At 44.3% G+C, this 23,879-nt stretch overlaps 1 protein-coding gene across 1 annotated transcript in view; it reads left to right on the top strand.

Moving 5' to 3' along the window:
* The window catches only part of ANTXR1 (ANTXR cell adhesion molecule 1), a gene marked incomplete at its 3' end in the record, with an annotated part of 177,486 nt that overhangs the window by 59,100 nt on the left and 94,507 nt on the right, over positions 1 to 23,879 (top strand). The window contains exon 10 of the mRNA XM_081333597.1: positions 8,224 to 8,322. Coding sequence (XP_081189723.1) covers positions 8,224 to 8,322 — 99 coding nt within the window. The remainder of the gene's footprint in view (positions 1 to 8,223; positions 8,323 to 23,879) is intronic.

The following is a 23,879-nucleotide window of genomic DNA, read 5'->3' as shown; positions in this document are numbered from 1 at the left end:
GCCCAAATCTCCTCTCTGCTGTGCCTTGGCTAACGTTTGAAATTCTGAACAACCAAAAAAGTGCAGATCCCATCGTCCTCCATCTTGGCTTTGTCCCTTTTCAAACTTTAGCTTCCCTGCCTGGAAAAATAATCAGGATTGGGGATGGGGGCACCAATTCCACATCCAAAGGGTTGGGAGCAAGAGGAATAAACTGGATTCAGGGATCTTGCTTGGAATATGTAAGAGTAAATAGAGTGTGAATCAGCCTTGCTTGGAAAGCCACTCCCAGGCCCAGATACTGCTAGGGAGAGAGACTGTGATAGCTGGAGATTGCAGTTTCTCCTCTGAGGTGGGACTTTTGCGTGGACACAGAACGTTTTGTTGGTGCGACAGAACTTCAAGATCTCTTGGAGGGGGGAAAAAGCATATCATGTGGTTCTTATTTATTGATCAGCATTATATTTATACAGGTAGTCCTTGACTTACAACAGTTCGTTTAGTGATTGTTCAGAGTTACAACAGCGCTGAAAAGAGTGACATGGCAAGTTTTCACGCAACCATTGCGGCATTCCCACAATCATGTGATCAAAATTCAAACACCTGACAACTAACTCATCTTTATGATGGTTGCAGCATCCCGAGGTCATGTGTTCCTCTTTTGTGGCCTTCTGACAAGCAAAGACAACGAGGAAGCCAAATTCACTTAACAACCATGTTACTAACTTAACAGCTGCAGTGATTCACTTAACCACTATGGCAAGAAAGGTCATAAAATGGAGCAAAATTCACTTAGCAAGTGTCTCATTTAACAACAGAAATTTTGGGCTCAGTTGTGTTCGTAAGTCAGGGACTACCTGCATGCTATTGAAAGACTCTCTGTGATGTACGGTACCAAATAAAACCCAAATTACAGCCTTCTCTTCTCCAGGCTAAACATACCCGACACCTCCAGCCATTCCTCTTCAGTTCCCCTTCCAGGCTGACAGTTGTTGATCAGCTACATGCTGGACGAGCAGGTCCTGAGGGAGCTGCATGTAACTCTTCCTGCAGCACAGCTATCAGGTGGTGTTGGGTAGTGTTTTCAAATTCCCAACAAATACATTATCTTTGGGATTCAGGAATGAGAAATTGAAATTCTCAGGAACCTCCAGGGTCTTGAGTTACTCTGTACTTTTCACAAGTTGTGACCTGAGGGAGCCGCACACTTTCAAAAGCACCCAGTCGGGGCCAGTGGGTGCCCTCAGGGCTTCTTTCACCTTCAAGGCCATCCGGAGGCCCTCTGTACCTCCAGCCAGTGCTCAAGGTCTCAGGGGCAGGGGTGGAACTCCTAAAATAAAGTGGATACTTCCATCCCTACCTGAAGATAGAACATAGAATAACAAGGTGGGAAGGAACCTTGGAGGTCTTCAAGTCCAATCCCTGCTTAAGCAGGAAACCCTATACCAGGGGTGTCCAAGCTTGGCAACTTTAAGACTTGTGGACGTCAACTGCAGTTGGACATCCCTGCCCTCTACCATTCTGGACAAATGGCTGTCTGGTCTCTTCTTGAAAACCTCCATGATGAAGCACCCGCAACTTCTGGAGGCAAGCTCTTCCACAGATTAATTGTTCTCAGTCTCAGAAAATCTCATATCTTTATGAGAAGCAGTGAGAAAGGGACTCCTCGTCCCATCAACCTACCCAGTATGTGTCCTTTCAGAAGTTCCACGTTTGCAATGGAGGCGAACTTCTCTGTTTCCTAGATAGGCTTCAGATGCAGGAACAGGAGCAAGCTGGAAAACAACCAACTACCAGACTGAACTTTATTTCAAGGCAGACTTCCTAGGAACAAAGATGTACAGGGATAAATCAATGTTAGACTCACCATTGAAGAGATCTTCTAGCCATCTCAGAACTTCAAGCTTATTCCAGCTTCTCCTGCAAAAAAACTGGAATGCTTATTTTCTCCCCCCCCCCCCCCTACATTCAGATCTTGTCTTTCTGGCAATGGCATAGATTCCCTGGGAAAAAAGAACCTGCTTTATTTTGGAAAGAGTTAGGCTCCGTGGACAGCAGCTGGCAAACAGACCTTGGCATCCAACCCAGTCGGCTGACTTTTGCCCCTTCAGGGGTCCCCGTTGGCTTATTTAAACATCTAACAGCTCGCTGGGAAGGAGAAGGAGAGCCATGAGGCCCTGCAGAATCACTGAGTTATTCAGAGTTCATGGGCTCCGCCAATTGTTTACTAATTATTTTGGATATAAATGGGAATGAGTTTACATGTTAGATGAGAAACAGTTCATTCCCCAGGCTTTTTAAAGTCTGCAGACACAGCTATGTGATGAAGAATGCTGACCCACCCATTCTATGCTCTTCCAATGGATAAGCTGTCTTTGTTCAGTCCATGCTGATTTGTGTGTGTGTGTGTGTGTGTGTGTGTGTAATCATCAGTCTGAGCCATGCAATTTTAGCCTGGATCTGCAATTAACAAAGACAAAATTGCATTAAAGTGCACAATTTAACACTTTCTCCAATGTTTTGGCATCCCGTATTTGACTCCAGCACTGCATTACAAAATGTGAAGAGCACAGTTCATAGGATGGCTCATATGCAGGGGTTTTATGCCACAAACTAGAATTGACATCTTTTTTTAAAAAAATGGGTTCTCATCCAATGGTTGGCCAATGTCTTAACAAACCAAGTTGTGAATTCAGTTGTTCTCAGTTTTTTATTTTATCTTCAGATGCTTTAGTGGCCTTTCAGATGTTTCCTTGTTTGGGAGGAGGGACCTGGATGGAAACTAGCTGATACTTTCCGTGTAGAACTGGGAAGATATCTTGGATTAATAGAAATCTTAAAGTCCCCATTTACTAAAAACATGCCAAAAGAGCAGGTGAAAGCTGTTGTTGTACCCTCAAGAACCCAGAAATGGGCATTTTTAAAGCTCCCACGCACACGCAGAGTTTTGAGTCCTTCGGGAAAGGGCGGTATATAAATTTAATTAAAAAATTAAATTAAATTGATCTTCGGTTCTCAGCAGGACCATGTTTGAGAGTGAAACTGGGTCTCCACAACCATACAGAAAACTCTACAGTGGCGGAAAATAGTAGTCAGAATGGTGCTGTTTGGCCTTCTCTGGTTAAAAGAATCGGTTCTGAATATGAGAAGCCACCTCCCCCAAATTCAGCAGAAGGCGTTTGTAGTGGGAGCCAATAAAACAGTAAGGAAAACATCTGCCAAACAGGCAGAACATCTGGGGAAATAAGTTCCATCTCCAGCTGGTGGTCTCTGCTTGTGTGAACCCTGGGAGTCTACCTCTAATCTGGTCGCAGTATATATTTAAAATATCAGCGAGTTTGGGCCCCTCGGATCTATTTTGTTCTTTTACTTGAATTTCAGGTCTTATTCCCAGATGTGTAGATGCCAAAACTTTACAGTTAAAAGCTAGAAAAATGACTTGAGTTTATAAAAAGCTGGTAATCCCTAGCTGCCTTGTTGCTGTTGCTGCTGTTATTATGACTGGATGGACAATCAGCCATATCCATGCTTAGGCTGGATTTGGCATTTTTGTCCACCTGCTGAGCCCTTGCCAAGGATCTGGGATGGGCAGATGTTATTGTTTGATGGTGTTAAAGGTGCAGCATTTTTATTTATTTATTTATTTATTTTTATTTTTATTCCATTTATATCCCGCCCTTCTCCGAAGACTCAGGGCGGCTTACAAGCTTAGCAGTAGCCTTCATTCTATGTATATGCCTGCTTATTAGGGCTTTCATACACCCCCCAAGCAGCATTATTACAAAGTCAGCTTAATTGCCCCCAACAATTTGGGTCCTCATTTTACCTACCTCGGAAGGATGGAAGGCTGAGTCAACCTTGAGCCTGGTGGGATGCGAACCTGCAATAATTGCAGGCAGCTGGTGTTACTTAAGGAGGCATTAGCCCACTGCTCCACCAAGGCAGTGGGCTAATGGATGTAAGCTGTTTGCAGGATGTAAGCTGTTTCAAATAAAGCTGCCTTTTGTAATTGACCGATGATGATTTTGTCAACACCAAGGGTGTTCAAGTGGTGCTCCGGTTGTTTCGGGATTGCACCCAAGGCGCCTATGACAATTGCTTTCTTTTATCACAGATGTTCTACTTCTATTTACAGGTCTTTGTATTTCGTGATTTTCTCCAGTTTTTTCTCTTCTGTTCTGCTATCTCCAGGTACTGCAACATCCTATATCCAGACCTTTTTTTTGTCTTTCTTATCAACTAATCTTAAGCGTGGGGTGTTATGTGACAGGTACTGTCTGAATGAATTCTAAAGACCCAGAACACTTTACCTTCTTTATTTTCTATTACTTTATCTATTTAGTGGTCCCACCAGTTGCTGCTTGCAGGCAACTGCTACTTCTTGCAGGTGTTCCAATGCACCCTTCTTGCTACCTTGTCATGCCATTGTTTGCAGTCAGTCTGTGTCAGCATCTTGCAACAGTTAAGCTACTATTATAGGCTAATTATTATAATTGTATTATAATTGTTTCAGCTGTTCAGTTTAAGTTTAAATGCAAGCTCTGTTGCATTGATAGATATGCGGCTGGATGTATCAAAAAGGAATTCTTTTTAATTTACTGCAAATAATGTAAAAAAACCTCTAGGCAAAGAATAGTTCACAGATCTGTTGATGCACTGGAGGATTTGGACAAGGCACTAGATAGGCACCTTTTGGGATAATTTAATTAGTTGCCTTACATATTGCAGGAAGGTTGGACTAGATCAGGGGTAGGCAAACTTGGCTCTTTTAGGACTCGTGGAGTTCAAATCCCAGAATTCCTGAGTCAGCTGGCTCAGGAATTCTGGGAGTTGAAGTCCACGAGGCCTAAAAGAGCCAAGGTTGCCTACCCCTGGATTAGATGATCATCGTGGTCTTGTCAGATGCAAATAACCAGGAGCATTTGTTGTATTCAAAGCAAAAAAGAGACTATCATTGCTACCTATACATAATAATCTAGCCACCTAATGGTCAAAAGTAAATTGGCACTGGATAAGGGTCAATGGACTTCATAGTGGGAGGGCTGGACCTGGCTCTATTGTGGCATCACAATGACTCCAAACTCATGACACATTTAATTCTGCCTTCCAGCTCAGCTTGCTGTTCCTCTATAGGTCCTTTCCAACTCCACATATTTGTGATTATGGACCTATACTCATGCAGCCAAAATTCAGTAACAAAAATGCTGATTTTCAGCGGGACAAATTGCATTTCTTTCTTACTTTCTGCACTCATTTCCACTTTTACCCCAAAACAGGCTGGAAAGTTCCACCCACCCCTCCCCATCCTCCCACCATGGCTCTGTGTCTGGAAAAACACCACAAAATACTTCCTGCTCCAGAACATTTTCTTTGGGAAATCTGTTAAACCATTTCCAGAACGTCAAGGCAAAAAAGGGCCTTCTGGGGAACATTTAATCCCTGGGATATTGAGTTTTGGAGATCCTAGACTTGTGGCCTTTTCCTCTTCCCTCTTGCTCAGACAAGTATTGGAGGCTTTGAAGCTGGGCACACGTGGCTTTTCCCCCCACTGATTTTTGGGTTAGAGGAATTGGCTGGATGAGTTCTCTAAACTTTTTTTCAGGAAAAAGAAATTCTTTAACTGTTCCTCCTAGGCGGGACTTCCCCTTGGTGGTACTCCTGGCCTGAACTGAAGGAGCCCCTCCGAGTTCTCGTGGGAAGAGTGGCAATAGCTGGGGGGAGGGGTGGAGTGAAAAGAGGAATCAACCTACAATCCCTACGTAGCCGCAAGCAAACTAAGTCCAACCCCCCTCCCCCTTGAATTCTGTTGACCCTTATCTAACTCTACCCAGGTGCTCACCATTAGTTAAGATTTTTGTGCATAGACTATAGCAGACATGTCAAACACAAGGCCCGGGGGCCGGATCCGGCCCGCAAAGTGGTTTCATGCGGCCCGCGAAGCCATCCTGGAAACAGTGAGGGAACGGCCCCCACTGCCTTGGCCCTGGCCCAGAGACCCTCCTCCTGCCAGAGACCCTCAGATCTGTCCCACTCCTGCCCAGGCACCCATGGGCACCCTTGATGCGAATGAGGTAGAGCTGGCCATGCCCACCCAGTAGGCCATATGCACTCTAGCCACACCCACCCAGTAGGCCACGCCCACCCTGGCCACACCCACCCGGCCCCTTGAGGGCAACCGCAATGCTGATGCGGCCCTCAATGAAATTGAGTTTGACACCCCTGGACTATAGCAATAAATCAGTTTAATTGAACCTTCATGTGATTTTCTGCTTCTGACTGAGGTCCTCTTCAGATGTCCTCCTTGGGACTCAGCTGGGAAGCCAGAGAGACAGTTGACTCTAGAGATAGGATGGTCCAGTGAAAGAAAGTCACTGGAGAAAGGAGAATGAAGTAGAAGGTCTCTCTTCATTGCCGTGCACACAAAGGCAAGAATGTCACTAAACCTCCCATTGATTGAGATGTCCTTGATGCCTTCACTCCCGTTTCACTAATCAGCTGCCTCGATAACCCCTGTTTATCTATGAAATCTAAAATAACCAGATGAGGATTCTTCTTCTTCTCAGCAAAGGATGGGGGGGGGGCTCTTCTACCTGGCTACACCCTTCCCCGAATGAGCTCACCAGTTTGAAACCAGGGACTTGCTTAGGCTGGCTGTGCATCCAGCCCTTTGGGATGAAAGCAGCTGAGTCTTGGAGCGGAGCCTAGATTCCTGAGTCAATTTGTGTGCTTTGTGCAGCTACGGTGCAGGAGACGACCTCCCCCCCTCCTGCCCCCAAGGCATGGATTTGGAGAGAGCGAGAGCGAGTGGGCGGTGGCTGTTGAGCACCAGAGATACTGTTGATTCAGCAGAAAGTGGGGTCACTTGGCTTCAAAGCATCGACAGTCATCCTTGCTTGCTTCCCCATGATGATTCCTTCAGTTTTAAGCACTCTTGCACAGACAAAACTTGCTGACTGCAGGGCAGAAGCTGTTTAGAAAACTCTTGGTGAAGTGTCGCTTCCGACTTTCGGAGGCTTTTTTTCCTTGCAGCAGCAGCAGCTCAAAAGGAGTGGCTCTGATCCGTTTTGTCCTACTGATCACTAGGGGCATTTAGACGAAGGCTTGTGTGCTTCAGAGGCTCCTTTGGACGGAAAACGTGGCTCTGGATCCGTGTTTCTCAATCCCAGCAACTTTAAAGTGTAAGGACCTCAACTTCAAGCATTTAGCACACAGGGCCAAAAGTTAAATCGAAATTAGTGCTGGGCCAAATGATTGAAATGGCACTAAAACACACAGAGAGAGACACATACACAAGCTCTACATTGTGTAGTTGTTTCTCCCAATTTCCAGTGATGTGTCTTAACATGCATGATATTGGACCGAGGTTTTACAAAATGTTAAATTTTCTATGAATTTCCTCCAAATGTTTTAATTGTCTTTTTAAGATGATGAAATAAGATTGTATCATAAGACCTTCCTCATTTTTTTTTATTTCCGTTGTTGATTACTGCTCAAATTCCACTCTCAAATACCTTCCGTGATGCTAGAAAAAGACAGCTGCACAAGGTGGAGTGTATAAAGACATCATTTATAGCTGTGGGTTCATCATTTTCAGAAATGATTCTGTTATACATTTCAGGAGCATTTGTGAGGACTTTCCTTTCTCTCGAGCCTTATTTGAGTTTTCCTCTGCTAATTATTTGTCTTGTTCTAACATCTCTTTGGGCCAAAATATACTCTGCCATATTCTCAGGACCTTAATTAAGATGACTGCCAAAACAAATTGGCAGTTAGCTTAATTGTGGAGATTTTGGTGCCCTCTGAGCTTGGTGGTTTGCTTACAGATGTTTTATTACCAGACATGGTAGCATCTTCATGTTCAAAAAAAAATCTGCAAAAGACCCACCAAGCTCAGAGAGCACCAAGGAGTCCACAGTTCAATCCTGAGCTACGTAAAGTCTCTTCTCTTGGTATCTTAATTTTCCTGGTTGATAGAAAGCTGGGAGTCAAGTCAAAAAGTAAAATAAAATGATCAACAAATAAAATGCCTCACCATATAAATGCCTTTATCTGGCATTATCATTTAATTATAATTTTAATAAATCAGTAATTATTTTAAACTCATAAAGAATATCTATATCACTTCTTGGACTAAAAAATGACTTGATGGCACTTAATCACGTTTTTTTTTAAAAAACAACAACCAAAAACTCTAATGCCCTTCTCAAATAAGTGGGCATAAGCCGTGGTTTCCTTTACTTTCAGAGTCCTTCCAAGTTGTGGTGACAGGAAATGGCTTCCGACACGCCCGTAATGTGGATCGAGTCCTCTGCAGCTTCAGAATCAATGAGACGGTCACACTCAGTAAGTTACCATGCGGTCCTATCAACCAATAAACCCTGCATGTCTAATGATTTTATTTACTTTTATTGATTGCTTAAGGACAATAAAAACAAAACTGATACCACCACCAGCATGATGCTGATGATGATGATGATGATTCCAGTCCTAATAATGGTTGTGTTGCATTGTTCATTTGTGTGGCATTTGCGGCATTGACTGAAAATCCTTGCAGAAGGAAGGAGTGCTGTGGCTCAGCTTTGCCATCCTACTTCATTCAAGTGTCCTTGACACAGAGAAGAAGGTTGGTAGGAATCCAGAGTTATCCCCAGGGGATGGTCAAAAAAGGCAAGAAGGTGGTGGTGGTGGTGTGCCCCATGAGACACACATAAGAACCTAGCTTCAGTCTCACTCTTGGAGACGCCCACTTGACTTTTTTGTCTGCACCCTACAGTCATCTCTGGAGCTCCTCTGTTAACCAATGGTGATGATGGAAGTGTTGGTGTTAAGCTTAGCTTCCTTCTCTCTTGTTGCAGGTGGGAAAAAAGACATGGAGAGATATTTTTTCCTGTATCTTTTTGCCTTTGCTACTATTGGGCTGGATTCATACAATACAGTGCTTTCTAAACCTAATGTCAGGACCCAGTTGAAAACCTCATCCTAAGAAAGCAGGACTTTGGAGCAGTTTCTTCCAAAAGGAACTTTTATTAGGAGAAGCTGATAGCAGACATAATAGGCAGGATCTGAGGGTTTCCAACTCAGGTCAATAGGTTAAAAGAGTCCCAAGCAAACCCCACCCCAATAGTTCATCTGGTCAGTTTGAATGGGCCAGTCCTCAGGTGTTAAGTCCACTGTGGGAAAGGAGCTGATAATGGAGTCTGTTCCCATGCTTGTGATGATGTTGTTAGGTCTTCACACCTTCCCTTCCGCAGCGAGAGATAAGCCAGATGGCTGGAGGCACATTCTTTTCTCACTGCAAGATAACATCAAGGGAGAGACAGTTCAAAGACCAAGTATGCAGGAATAGCGGCAGGGATACATTGTAGCAAAGCAGAGAAACAGCCTGCAGAGCCTTCCCCCTTCTCCCTCAGGAGAATGGCAGAACCCTCAGTAAGAAATAGAAAGATTTGAAATAGATTTCCTCCCACCAGTATAAGAATGGGTTCTGACATCCTGCCCCCTTAAAAGAAAGACAGATCCACCTGTAGAAAACAAAAAAGGAGAAAGAGAGACAAGGATTAGCCTGGTTTATCTGGGTAAGCAGCGTGAAACTTACTAAGGAGTCGGGGGGGGGGCTAATGTGACGTTTCTGGACCCACTCATTTTGGGAAGGTGATAGATGTTTCTACGCTACCAGGTATTGGATAGAGTCATGATGTTTTCTAGAATCTAGGATTTCTTTAATTTCAAAATGTTGTTCGCCTTTTACCATGATTGGAGGAGTGGGAGGAGTTTTGGCTGGCCTTAAGGGTGACTGGAGTTCATGTTTTAAAAGGCTACAGTGGAAAATTGGGTGAACTTGTCCGAGTGTCTTTGGAAGTTCTAATTCTAGTGTGACAGGATTAATTATTCTTTTAATGGAAAAAGGTCCTACAAATTTCGTTCCTAGCTTTTTTGAGGGTTGTAAGGATTTTAAGTATTTTGTTGACAGATAAACTTTCTCTCCTACTGTAAATGGTTTTGGTTCACTCTGTTTTTTATCTGCTTGGATCTTATAAGCTTCTCTAGTTTCGTCTAATGCCTTCCTCACTACCAGCCAGATATTTTGCAACTGTGCCATCCATTCCTTTAAGGAAGGAATGGTGGGATCGCAGGCTGGGAGTTCAGGCATTGGGTTAAAACTTTGTCCATTTGCAACTTGGAAAGGAGTGTAACCCATGCTGGAATGGACTGCGTTGTTATAGGCGACCTCTGCGAACAGAAGTAGGTCAGTCCAGTTGTCCTGCTGGTAATTAATAAAACATCTTAAGAACTGCTCCAGTACTGAGTTCAACCGTTCAGTCCCACCATTCATCTGCAGATGATGACTAGATGACAGCCCCTGGGTGGTTCCCAACAGTTTTAAGAATGCTTTCAAAAATTCTGATCTTAACTGTACTTCTCTGTCTGATATGATTCATTGTGGGGCTCCATGAAGTTGATAGATATGTTGGACAAAGAACTTTGCAAGTGTTTTTGCACTGCAGATTTTTTGGCATGGAATAAAATGTACTTGTTTAGAGAACAAGTCCGTTACGACCCAGATGACTGTGTTCCCCCCACTTTCCGGTAATTTCACAATGGGGTTGCTACTGGCTGCAATAAGCCTGGGGTCTTTCCTTGCATTCTCTTTGCTGCAGCACAGACTGGACAGCTTGGTCACATAATTTTTAATGTCCTTTTTTGTTGACAGCCACCAAAACTGCCTTTCCACTAGATGTAAAGTTTTTACAAATCTGAAATGTCCAGCTGATTTAGAGTCGTGGCATAACTGCATGAATGTTAGTCTCTGGCTTTTTGGGATGTACAACTTTCCTCCCACCCATGGTAAACCATCAGTCATGGTGCATAGGTTCTTGTGGCTTAGGAACCATTCGTCGGTTTCTAGCGCTTTTTTTAATTCAATCCCTGCTTGGCTCGCTAGGGGCTTTTGAAGTTTGGCTTGTGCTTGGGTGGTGACTTGTGCTGCTAATTGCTTCGATGGCATAAGTGGGACTGTTATTTCTGTTCTGTTACTATTGTACTGGGGCAATCTGGACAGTGCATCTGCTAAGTAGTTCTTTCCCCACGGCAAATGCTTTAAAGTAAAGTTAAAACAGTGGAAATGCTGTGACCATCTCGCTTGTTTAGGCATTAGTTTCCTGGGTGTTTTCAGTGCTTCCAGGTTCTTGTGGTCGATCCACACCTGGAAAGGAATATTGTTCCCTTCCAGGAAGTGCCACCAGGTGAGAAGAGCCCATTGAACTGCATAAGCCTCTTTTTCCCAAACTGCCCATCTGTCTCTGTGAGTTTCCTTGATGTATATGCACAAGGCTGCAATTTTCCCTCCTCATTTTCCTGTAATAGTACTGCCCCCACAGCTACATCACTGGCATCAGCCTGAATCTCAAAAGGTTTCTCAGTGTCGGGGTGACTTAAAACTGGCTCTGCGGAAAACAGTCTTTTTAACCTTTCAAATGTGGTTTGACATGCCACTATCCATTTCAAAGGCTGGCTCAGTTTCGGTTTCCCCTCCCCCTTGGTCTTTAATAAGTTTGTAATTGGCAGTGCAATCTGTGCAAAGGAGGGGATAAATTGGCAGTAAAAAATAGCGAATCCAAGGAAACTTTGCAATTGCAGCAGGGATACATTGTAGCAAAGCAGAGAAACAGCCTGCAGAGCCTTCCCCCTTCCCCCTCAGGAGAATGGCAGAACCCTCAGTAAGAAATAGAAAGATTTGAAATAGATTTCCTCCCACCAGTATAAGAATGCGTTCTGACACCTAGGTTAATAAAACACAGTTCAGGTATTCGTACAACATGTTCATCTGAGGGAAGTGAACCACTCTTCAGTTACTGCTATGCTTAAACTGAAGGCTTGATTTGTTCAACATGTTGGAGACAATGGCTGCATTCCCACAATCCCTTGACTTGCTTTTTGTTCAACTGCTCTTTAACCTAGGCCAGGGGTCTCCAAACTTGGCAACTTTAAGACTTGTGGACTTCAACTCCCAGAATTCCTTAGCCAGGCATACCATGGTGCAAATTTAGGTTTGTTATTGGAGAAAGCAGATTGACAAAGCTACAAACAAAAACAGGCAATTGTGTTAGTGATGGAGTCCACTCAGTAATTCTGTGTTTCTGTCCCCTATAAAAGACTACCAATCATAATGCAATTATCACAATTACCTTTGGTTTCCTTAGTCTTGTATATTCTGCCATATACATCTGCACCAGGAATCAGTATGTGAAATTCCTGTACAAGCAAGGAGTGTCCATGCCAGGCTACCCAGATTGGATATGGCAGGCGGTTTAACTGATTTCACCCAGCATGAAGTTCTTGAAAGCCCTTTGGAAAGCTGAAATGTCCAGCAGACTTGCTAGCAGTCTGAAAGTCACTTTCTTTCTATGTTTATTTTCTTTATTAAAGAGGTTTTTTTCCATTGAGTGCAAATTTGAATTAAAAATAAGGCAGATGGAGAAAAGTAGTAGCAAAGTGAAGAAGAACAAAGTAGAGATGGAGGAAAAGGAAAGAATGAAGAATAATAAAGCACGTGACCATCTCAAGCTCCACAAGGAGCACAAAAGTTTTCACCTGAGGTTAGAGACAGCCAGGGTCAGCCCTATAGATTCCCTGGGGGGATGAGGGGTGCAACAGTCTAATATGCTAGGGCAGCAGGCAAGCTGTTCTTCATTTCAGGATGTGTGCAGGGTGTTTTGACAAGTTAATGAATAAGGTAATAAACTGCCGGTAATTACTGTTGAAGTAATCTAAAACAGTGTTTCTCAACTTTGGCAACTTTAAAAGGATCTAAAGTGATCTTTCTTTTTTTTTTTAAAAAAATTAGCCCTTTGCTTGTTCTTCTGCCAGGAATTCCTCCCCGACCTTCTCTTCTCCATCTCTTCTCTTGCAACACACAAACTTTGCCTTCTCGTTGACCCCAGGGGCATCTATGACACACATTACGAAGTGGCAGATTAGGTGTTATTTTGTGCTGGTGGGATTGACCCATGTTGGAGAGTCTGGATACATACCAGAATCTTGGAAACCTCTCAAGGAGTGCCCATCCCTTGTTTATAGTGAGTTCGCGAAGGTGGAGACCGTTTAGTGACTTGAAATGCTTCTTCGTGGATTTTTCTTCATGTGGGCTGAGTTGCAATTTATGAGATCAGCATTCCTTTCCCAGTCCCTCCATGGTTATCGCCATGTTTTACAGCTTCCAGCATGCTCCAAAGATAACACCTCACAGAGGGTGTTGCAGGAGTCCAGTAACGAGGACACCACCCTGCTTGCAAACGATGCCTGTGAGAGGAATCTGAGCATCAATTGGTTGACAGTCTCCACATTTTCCTGATGCTGTTCTTTTTTTATTAAAGAGTTTTACAAAAACAAGATTTTACAATATATCCCCAAATCCCCCCCACCACAAACCCGCCCACTTCCCCCCCCCACTTCCCAGAGCTAAATACAGGATTATAGTTATAATAATCATATTCTAAATAAAAATTATGCATAATATACAATTAACCAAATTCATAATGTGCTTTAACTCCCCTTTAACATAACTACATACAAAGTACCAATAACAATATCCCTCTAAAATCTACTCATAAGCTAAATGGAACTTTTTAGTCCCATATTTATTCTGAATATAATCTATCCATCTCCTCCAAACTGAAATATATCTTTCCTGTGAATGATCTTTCAAGTAAGCGGAAATCTTAGACATTTCTGCAAGATTGTCTGTGCTCATATCCTGTCTGGTGCTAGATCTGGATGGGACAAGAGAATGCAAAGAACTTAGGGGTTCTCCTGGGGGGAGACCGAGCACTAAAAGTGAGTGGTGGGAAGGCACGTAGGGGACACATGTGGTATAGACTGCCATGTGGCTAAGCACCTGACTCCATTTTTACAGGTTGTAGTTCATGTAACATGAAGAACTATAATAGCAAATGTAAAGAACTTCACACGCTACTTGGAAATAGCTGAACAAAAAACGGTGACCGCTGGAATGCCCATGAAACCCTGGGGAAAAGCTCCAATCTCAAGCCAAGTTTGAACCTTGAGTAACACTCAGGGAAAACCAGATCCCAAAGGAAGTTTTTCCGGTGGTGACATTTAACCAAAAAACTGCCATCCTTGTGGGGAAAAAGGAGCTATTTTGCTGAAGTGTGGAAATGGATAGAGAAGCCACAAAAAGGCCACAAAGAAAAAACAAAGGCAAAAACTGCAACTCTAGGTAGATCAAAGAAGCCAAGAGCCCAACAGGAATATTTTTGAATTAAAAATAAAAGGGAAACATTAAGAGAGGAAAATCTGTTTTAGGAGAGATTCTTCCAAATGTAAGCACTTTTCTCCAGCCCTGTCAGGCTGGATCTCGCATTGCTCTCACACTACTTTACTCAGATGTGCCACAATTCTGCTTTATCCTCAATCCCAGAAAGTGTTGTCGCCTCCTCTTCCTCCTCCTCCTCCTCCTCCTCCTCCTCCTCCTCTTTCTTGTACATCTTCTTCCTCCTTTTCCTGAAACCCACATCATTCCAACATCAGGACACTGCACAACATTTTTCTTCCTTCATTTCTTTTTTGTCTAGAGAACAAAATTCTCACAACTCTTCACCACACAAAGCTCAGAGGTCATTTCTGCCCAGGGGAGAGCTTATGTGAGACTCTTTCTACCTGGCTCCCAGATAGTTTGTGTGGTACTTGAGGGCTGTCACACAGAAGAGAGGGTCGACCTATTCTCCAAAGCACGTGAGGGCAAGGCAAGATGCAATGGGTGGAAGATCATTAAAGAGAGACCCAACCTGGAACTAAGGGTAGATTTCCTGAGGGTGAGCACAATCCATCAGTGGAAGGGCTTGCCTTTGGAAGTTGTCGGTGCACCATCACTGGAGGTTTTTAAGAAGAGATTGTCCGGGATGGAATAAGGTCTCCTGCCTTGGGCAGGGGGTTGGATTAGAAGACCTCTGAGGTCCCTTCCAGTCCTAGGATTCTATGGTGCCTTTCTGTGATGCAGAAAGGGATGATGGATGCCATGGAGAACAGCCTGTAGAGGTTTTCCTCCTGTAAATCTTCACCGTGTAACTTTCTCCCTGACAGGTTCTAATGGTAGTAGGCCTTCTGAGCTTGAAAAGGGCTTCTCTTGTCTTCACAGCAGATATATAGTATAGCAGATGAGGTGGAGAAGAGCATTCCTAATAAGTTTTTTTTTATTTTTCATTCTATAAAGGAGAAGGATTGTTTGAATCAGTCTCAAAAACTTCCTGACATTCCCATGGATGGAATGCAGTGGTAGGGTTGATAGTAGACAATGCAAAGATGCAGAGATCCCCAAACCACTTGAATGCTTTTAAACCTCCATTCCCCAGTTATTGATAATGGGGGAGTTTCTGGTGTCAAGAAACCTTGGGGATAAAACCATTTATTGAGGCGGGAGCAAATGCCTGTATTTTACCTGCCATATTGGACAGCAGAGAATTCGAAAGGCAAAAGTATGGTGTCAAAAGATGGATGAGAAGTCAAAGTTCAAAAGTTCCTTCTTATCTGAAGGTGTTGGTCGTGATGAAGAAAGATGTTGCTGACTCAGCAATCAATTTTATGGATCTTTCTATCAAGAGTTTACATGCTGCACATTATTGATCAGCGCTCCCCTTACTCTGAAGCAGATTTCTCCAAGTTAGTTTTATTTTCTAGCAAAGGATTATGGGAAATGAAGTTTCCATACATCTGGAGAACACCAAGACGGCTAACACTGAAGATAGCTAAAACCAGCCTCCCAGAACTCATGCTAAATATTTTCCCATTTGGAACCTCAGAAGATGTTGAAACAGATAGTGGTCCACCTTTTGAGGGACTCTTCAAATTCTGCAAGGTTTGCTCTCAGGAAAATAACACCTTCTTTGCCCACAACAGCTGGAGAACTAGAAAGATTTGTGGGAACCAAGCACAAACCTCAATTATTGAAAAGAAACAAAAAGGAAATCAGAAAATGTAGTTGCTTCTATATAACCACGTAACCACACTGCCCAAAACACTTGGCAGGGTTCCAGGAAGTAACTTCCAAGAGAAACATTGGCATCCAATTTCTGGAGTACGCGCATCCTGGGCAAGAGGATTCTGACTTCAAACCAAACGCCAATAAGATGAAGCAAACGGTGGCTTTTTTCCTACTTACACCTAACATATGGCCAAAATATGTCCTGGCAAACCGCTATTTTCTGCCACATTTCCATGAGGTTGCTTATGAAGAAGAGATGTTTATGCCACCCATCTCTCTGATTCCCTTTGACTACACTGCAGACTAGACAACTTCATGGAACAGCTGCAAATAAAGAACAGGAAGCTGCCACTGGACTTTACCTTCTCCTTTCCCTGCTACTAGATCAAAATGGACAAAGTAAATAAGATTGGTGCTCCTGGAGCACTGAGGCCTTCCCCACGTGCATTCAACTCTGGCACAGAGATTCTCTGGCAGTTTCTTTTTCTGCTGTGTCCTCCTGAGGTTTGTATCTTCTCGTGCCCAGCCTATGAATGACAGAGGCTTAAGCCAGTTGTAACTGTCTTGGTGTTAAAGTTGTGCTGTCCCCTCAAGTTGACAACACCCACAGGCAGCTGTCAGAGGGGTAAAATCCGTTCTAAGATCCAATCTGGGTTGGTCACTAGGACCAGAGATTTACTCCTCTGAGCTTTCGGACTCATTCTGGAGCCCATCTTCAGGGAACTTCTCTCTGCTAGAATACGTACTTTGGGCTATTCTGTGAGTCGTATTTATGTGGTGCCTTCCTTTTGGCTGATTGGTGTGTTGATGGCTGGTGATTGGCTGTTGTTTCCTTGTGCTGCCAAGCCCTCGGCTCCTAAATACTTGATTAAGCTGGTGGTAAATCAGCACTCCTGTAAACTGACAAGGGGCCCATTTCCTAGGCTTCAATCATTTCCCTGGCTATTTTTGTCCTTGCTTGGCCAACAATCTTAGTAGCTGCAAGATTGAATGTAGGTCCTTGTTCATTGCAGTGTGAGGCTATTAACAAGTTTGGGTCTCCTCATCTGACAGCTCGCTTGTGTTCTTGCAGTGTTCTCCGTCTGTCCTACATAGTCACAGGGGCAATCCATGCAGGGGATCCAGTAGATTATATTGGAAGTATCTCCCATCTCCAAGAGACCTTTTGTCTATGTATGGTAGCCTCCAGACAGTGTGCGATGCCCACTTGCAGATTTTGGAAGCTGTATTCTGCTTCCAAATGTTATGCTTGAGCACTCCTTACATCAGAGGCAGTCGGGGGGGGGGAGGCAGAATTTGGTGGTATCAGAGGGGTTCTTAGGCCTGGTTGGGACTGAGGCAAGCATGGGCTCTCTCTGCTGCACCCTGATCAGCCTCATCTGCCACCACTGGGTGATGAGTTGTGCCGGCAATCTGTTGGAGCCACACGATTGTCCCACTGTGATCAGACGGCAGTTCCCTCAGGGCGTTGTGGCCCCAACAGATTGCGCGCAAGAACTAGCATGATGGAAGAGAATTGGAAACACCCCACTTCCCAAAGGCACATGCCCTTTGGCATCACCAGGCTGTTCTTCTACACTTTATTCCACTTGGGCTACAGCAGAAAGGTGTGCAGGAGGAGGGACGAGGAAGGAACCTCAGGTGAATCCTGCAGCCAGACATCCCCCAATCCTGCTGCAATGTGAAATTGACAGCTGTTTCCCCCACTTCTGGTGACGTGCTGAAGAGGGAGGACAGCGAAGAATCAGCCAGTGGTTGGCTTATCAGGGCTGCAGACATGTCATTAGGACAGCCTCACCTGGCAGCCAAGTAGAAAAGGCTCCACAGAGGCGAGACAGGGATGGGCCACGGTGACAGCGTATTCCGGCCAGTATAGTTCTCATCCAACTCAAGGATCACTGCAGGCTTCTGCTGCTTGAGCCAAAATGATGGCAACTGTGATGTGTTAATGTGCTCTCACCCTTTGCCACATGTGTCCCCTATTACAATGCATGTGCAAAAGCAGGGGGCCCTAACCCCTGGGCCACGGCCTGGTCCTGGGCTGTGGCCCATTCGGAACTGGGCTGCGCAAGTGGCAGGAAAGTGCATATGCGCAGCTCTATTTGCATGAGCGGTGGTCACCCACCACCAGCTTCATGTGTGCATGTGTGCCCGCCACTTGGGCAAATGGAGCTGTGTGCACAAGTGTGTGTGCCTGCTGCTCACACAGAACCATTTCCTCTCCCCCCACTGCCGGTCCGCAAAGCCAGAAAGGTTGAGGACCAGTGTTCAAAAGGACAGATGCTTGTGTCACAGCAGTGTGATGCTACTTTCATCATCCGACGGATGGATGTGACTGGTTGACAAGCGCCTCGGTAGAAAAAAAAGGCTCAATTAAATTTTGAAGATGAGAAACACGACACCAAAGACTTTTAGGATACTTGTCTGTTCTAGTTAACCAAGTTAAAGGATCCATACAGTTGCAGCATGAAGAAACTGTCCTGAAAAATAAAAGTGCGCCACAATTTAAGAGAGAGGAAATGGCAAAGGGCATGAAGAGGGTAAAACTTAGACTGTTTATCCAACTGAAGGCATGAGAAAGGTTGAGAACATTCATCAGAAATGGTCTCCAGGAATTGGTTTCCCACAATCGTAGGAGCTACCCATTTTGGTCATCAAATCCAGTCTCTCCAGAATAATTGGCCCCACTTTAATGCCCCTTGATTGGGAGTTCTTTAGGAGGACTCCTGAAGCAGCCATGCCTGAACTAGGAGCCCTCAATTTGCTCTTCTTGGGTGTAGTGAACAACTCCCATCATCCTCAGCCAGCATGGTGGTGATGAGGGTATGTCCAGCAAGGCTACTTCTATGTTTTTCAAACCTGGCAAATTTAAGATCAGTGGACTTCAATGCCCAGAATTCCCCAGCCAGCCTGATGCGTCTGGAATGGCCTGGCTTGATGTGAATCTCTTTTTTATTCCATTTTCAGCCAGGAAAGGGTCTCTCTCTCATTTCATCACGGACTTATTTGCAACCACACTTTGGCTGGAGGCAGAGCTGATGCAAGGCTGTCTGTGTAAACCAGGGGTGGGGAACGATGGTCCTTTTAGACCTGTGGACTTCGATTCCCAGAATTCTGGCTGGCTTAGGAATTCTGGGAGTTGAAGTCCACAGGTCGTAAAGGGGCCATTGTTCCCCATCTCTGGTTTAAACACTCAGTCAAGGCAGAAGGATCCAGAAATGTCATTTTTCTCCTGACATCCCTTGCTGTCCATACAAGAAGCAAACTCCATAAGAGAGTCCTCTCTCTCTCTCTCTCTCTCTCTCTCTCTCTCTCTCTCTCTCTCTCTCTCTCTCTCTCTCTCTCTCTCTCTCTCTCTCTCTCTCTCTCTCTCTCTCTCTCTCTCTCTCTCTCTCTCTCTCTCTCTCTCTCTCTCTCTCTCTCTCTCTCTCTCTCTCTCTCTCTCTCTCTCTCTCTCTCTCTCTCTTGCTTCTCTGTCTCCTTGCCTGCCAACCAGCAAGCAGCATCGTCAGTAACTTTGGCATCCGGAGTGCATATGATGTTGCTGCTATGCAAACTGGGCTGTTTCAGCATGATTTGGGGCATGGTTTTCATTACAGCATTAGCCAAACACTCATTCCTCATTTGCTGCACTTTCCAGCAGGCGATTTTGTCTGGCTTGGGACGGAGGGAAGGCACCAGTTGCTTCTTCTCTTGGCGTCCTTTCCTCCCCGCAAAATTGGTTCCATTTTTTTTTAAAAAGGGACTCTTTTTTGGAAGGACTATTCTCTCCCTCTCTCTCTCTCTCTCTCTCTTCCCCCTCCCCCCCTCTCTAATGAGAGTCAGAAACATTTCAGGGCCAGAAGAAGCAAACATTTCTGGAGAGTGTGAAGATTTCCAAGGTTTTCTTCGGAGGCCACTGGCAATTCTCTTGGACCCAAAGCTGCCAGGCAAGGAAGCAGAGGAAATTCAGCCATTCAAAGCCCTGTCCTCCTACCAGTACCTCCTGCACCAAATCAGCTATGTGAAAGAAAGAAAAGAAGACAATTCAAAGAGCAGAGACCCAGGAAAGAAGTGTCTTGCTTTCATTTTCTTCAGGTGCAAACAGAAAAGGTTCTGTTGGATCTGGATGGCCGCAGGGGGATTTGCGGGCAGAACTGAAAAGCCAAGGGGCGTTCATCGTGCAGGCACAAAAATCATCTTAACTTTTTTTAACCCCTTGCAAATATCTCTGGCTGGCTGGCTTTTGGAGGTTTATTTAGGTAGAAAAGGGTTTATAGAGTCTCTCGTCGTCCAGGACTAACAAAAATCAGGACTGTCTCAGTTAATGCCTTCCAGTCCTCAGCCATTCTGCCTCTGTAAATCAGGGAATGAATTGTGGTTCTTTCTTAAGGCACTTTGACCATGATGTGAGAGTCAGAAACACAGAGAAGCTATAATACAGACCTTTAAAGGAGGATTGATATCAGAGTTTTAAAAATCACCTCTCTTTTCCACCCACATTGCATCATTGCTATATCACTGAGGTTGCTGGGGTTCCTCAGAAAGTTATGACACTAAATGGTTGCCCACCTGGATGTTGGGTCTCCTGAGGTTGCTGTTCACCTGATGCTTCAGGGATCTCTTGCAGGGTCCAGATAGTTTGTGATGGAGCACCATCTTAAGGTCTGGAGGGAGACTCCTCTCCATTTTCTTGAGACACCTCCATGATTTGTGTCTTTCCTAGAGGCAGAGCAATGACCCAGCCATATCCAATGGGTTTTCCAAGAATTCATCCTTCAGAGGGCCTCCAAATCTTGCTAGCATAATGCCATGGTTTCTTTAGATAAGCAGTTTATCTAAATAGGGAAGGTGCAAAATAGTTCAAAGTCTCCTTCAATGGAGGCCTTGGAGGACTTCCTGAGCACTTCCTGTAAGTTGTCCTGGCACCTACCTGTTTTTTTATTTTTGTTTTCTGGATTCCTTTTTCCTTTCACTTGCCAAACTAGCCTACAGCTCTGCAATTTCCTGGTTGTCAACTTTCCAAGTCCTAATCTTGCCCAACTCAGCTTGGCTTGGCTTGTTCGGGATCATCCAAGAATAGCTAAGCGCAGCAGCCACAACATGCAGTCAAAGCCCCACCCCTTTGGGCATCCATCAACTTGGCCTGCACAGGCAAAAGGGCGGGGCTTTGCAGCATCATGCCCACCATCTTGGCTCTTGGCCATCCCCCATGGGCACTCCTGGCTGAAACACTGCCATTAATTGAGGCTTGAAGGAAAATTCCCTCAAGCTGAGCTAGACTCAGCCGTATGGACACCTTCCTCTGTTCTTCTTGACAACAGCAGCGATTGTTGACTCCTTCTTCCATGATTTTTTAAAAACTTCCCATTGTGGGATTACTAGTGGTTTCCCCTCATCCTAGTTTTCCCTTAAGCATCAAAGCCAATGGGTGACTTTGAGTCGGTGACTATCTCAGTGCAAACCACTTCACAGGGATGTTGTGGTAGGGAAAATAAGAGAGAAGAGCATTATATAAACTCCTCTGAGTTGTGCAAAATAAAGACAGGGGTATAAAGCTACAAATAGACTAATAAGTAAGTAAGTAAGTACCGGTAAGTAAGTAAGGAAGGAAGGAAGGAAGGAAGGAAGGAAGGAAGGAAGGAAGGAAGGAAGGAAGAAAGGAAGGAAGGAAGGAAGGAAGACAAGTACTAACCGAGTCTGACTCTGCTTTGATTTTCTTGAAGTCAATCAAAGTTGAGCAGAGCTTGCTTGGTAATATGCACTATATTTATTTAAGTTTATTTCATTTCCACTGAAATAGTTGCTTGGTTCTCTCATCTTTTTTGAAGAACCCAGGGCATCTTTGGCCAAGGAAGACAATGCCTCCTTGCCCTGATGTTTTGTGCAAGGGAAGAAGAAGGGAGGACCAGGATTGGAACCAGGTTAGGTAGTCAGAACTCTGAGCATCTAGCCTAAGATAGCGGTTTCCAAACTTGGCAACTCTAAGACTGATGGGCTTCAGCTCCCAAAATTCCTCAGCCAAGTTTGGAGACCCCTGGCCTAAGACAAAGGAGGAAGATACAGCTCCTTCCTATACGGCCAGATTTTTTTAAAAAGATGATTTTTAATTAACTCTGAACTGGCAGATGGCCAAGTGAAGCCCTACCTTCCAATCTCATCTCTTTCCAAGATTTTTTTAAAGAACCTTGTGGAAATAGAAGGAAATGTAGTTCAGTCTTTTGTTTTGAAGCAGTCGGGAATCTTCCTTCTTTTAAAGCAGTGAGGGCTCATATCAACTTGTTCTCCTGTGGCATGTTTTTGTCCTTTTAAAAAAATATTGTATTTTAATTGGAGCGGTGGGATCTGGTGGCATGTTGAGGCATCAGTGGACGTGAGGTGGGCGTGTTGGCCCCTTGGAGCGAGCTGGCCAAGGAGACCAGGGTCTGGAATAGGGTCCATTGGCCGCCTTTGGAAGGAATTTTTAACCAAGTTTGTGGATGTCTAGACAAGACAGGCATCCCTGCAGGGAGGAGGTCAAAAAAAGTCACGATGGCAATCGCAATGATGCAAGGAAAGTCCCAGTCCTTTTTTACATGCATAATGCATGGTTCTGGAGCCATCTTGACTTTTTCGACCCCTTCATGACTGTGGATGCGCTTGCTCTGTGATTCAGCATCAAAGGCTAAGGTTGCTCTGGATTCCCTTTCTTGTTTGGGAGTCTCATTAGTTTGCTTCTGCAAAATGGGCCCTGGAGCAGCTAACAAGGTCTTCAAAATTTTCTGAGGGCTGGTGCCATCACTGTCTTCCATTTGGCTTCTTGGGGTAGTTATTTTTCTTTTTTCCCAGCTTCCCTTGCGTGACTTTTTTTTTTTTTGTCTAGTGATAAGCCTCGTTCTTCTTTGCATGCTCAAGACAGCTGTTTGTCTCTGTCCCTAACGTGCCCATAACATTCCAGATGTGCCCAGTTGTGGGTGTTCCATTTCTTCCTATCTGGAAACCCAGTTTCAACATTTGTTTTGCAACCAAAAATTTCCAGGAAAAAGTCAGAGGAAACTTACACAAAGTAATGCTTTGTTTGTGCCAGGAATGAAAAGAAAGAAAGCTGTGATGAAGCAAAACCATTTCACTGAGCAAAATATTAACCCCACCACCACCTTAGCTTAACCGAGGTCCCGCCAGCAGCTCCAGACAACAAAAGAAGATCGGATGGAACGCAGGGGAGACAACAGCCGTCTTATGAAATATTCTCAGAAAGTGGAAACATGAGAGCTTGAGTCACAACAGTGATAAATGAGACCAATGAAGAATGAGACCAGCCAGAGAGGCTCAAGGCTGGGAAAAACACACCAGGAACTATTTTTGTCTAGCTATGATTTCATGCTTCCCAGGCAGATTGTACCTACTGGTATTAATCTCCATGTCCATGCAGGCTGAGGATGATGGGAAATGTAGTGCAACTGCTAGATATTCAGAAGGCCTACAGATCCAGCCTCTCACAACCAGATGTGCCAAAGTGGAAGAAATTTTAAGAAGAATCTAATCTAAAATAATTTTGATATGCCTAAGGGGGAAAAAAAGTATACTCTGTTCACTGGGGATTTCACGAGGGCCAAATATCTGCCCAACTCTAAAAGACATATTTGCAATATTTTCCAATATTGCAAAGAAGCGACTTCTTTACTCCTTCTTGCTTTGCAGATCCACAATGGAAATAAAAGAAAGAGAGCGCTGAAACCTGGCACTTAACTATTAAAATTGTTTGTTTCAATTGTTTTGTTTGAAAACTTTCCTCCTCAGTAGATGAGGCCCAGAATATTTTACGAGATTCAATTTAAAAAAATACAGTTTTGGAGCACTTAAGTGGAAAAACAGGAATGGCAAGAAATTCATTTCATTGGCTTCTTGTTCATCTTTTTCACTAGTTCTGCCTGTCGATTACTTA

This window comes from Vipera berus (genome assembly GCF_964194415.1).
Source record: "Vipera berus genome assembly, chromosome: 8".
Taxonomy (NCBI): Eukaryota; Metazoa; Chordata; class Lepidosauria; order Squamata; family Viperidae; genus Vipera; species Vipera berus.
This window is presented reverse-complemented; position numbering and strand designations above follow the sequence as displayed.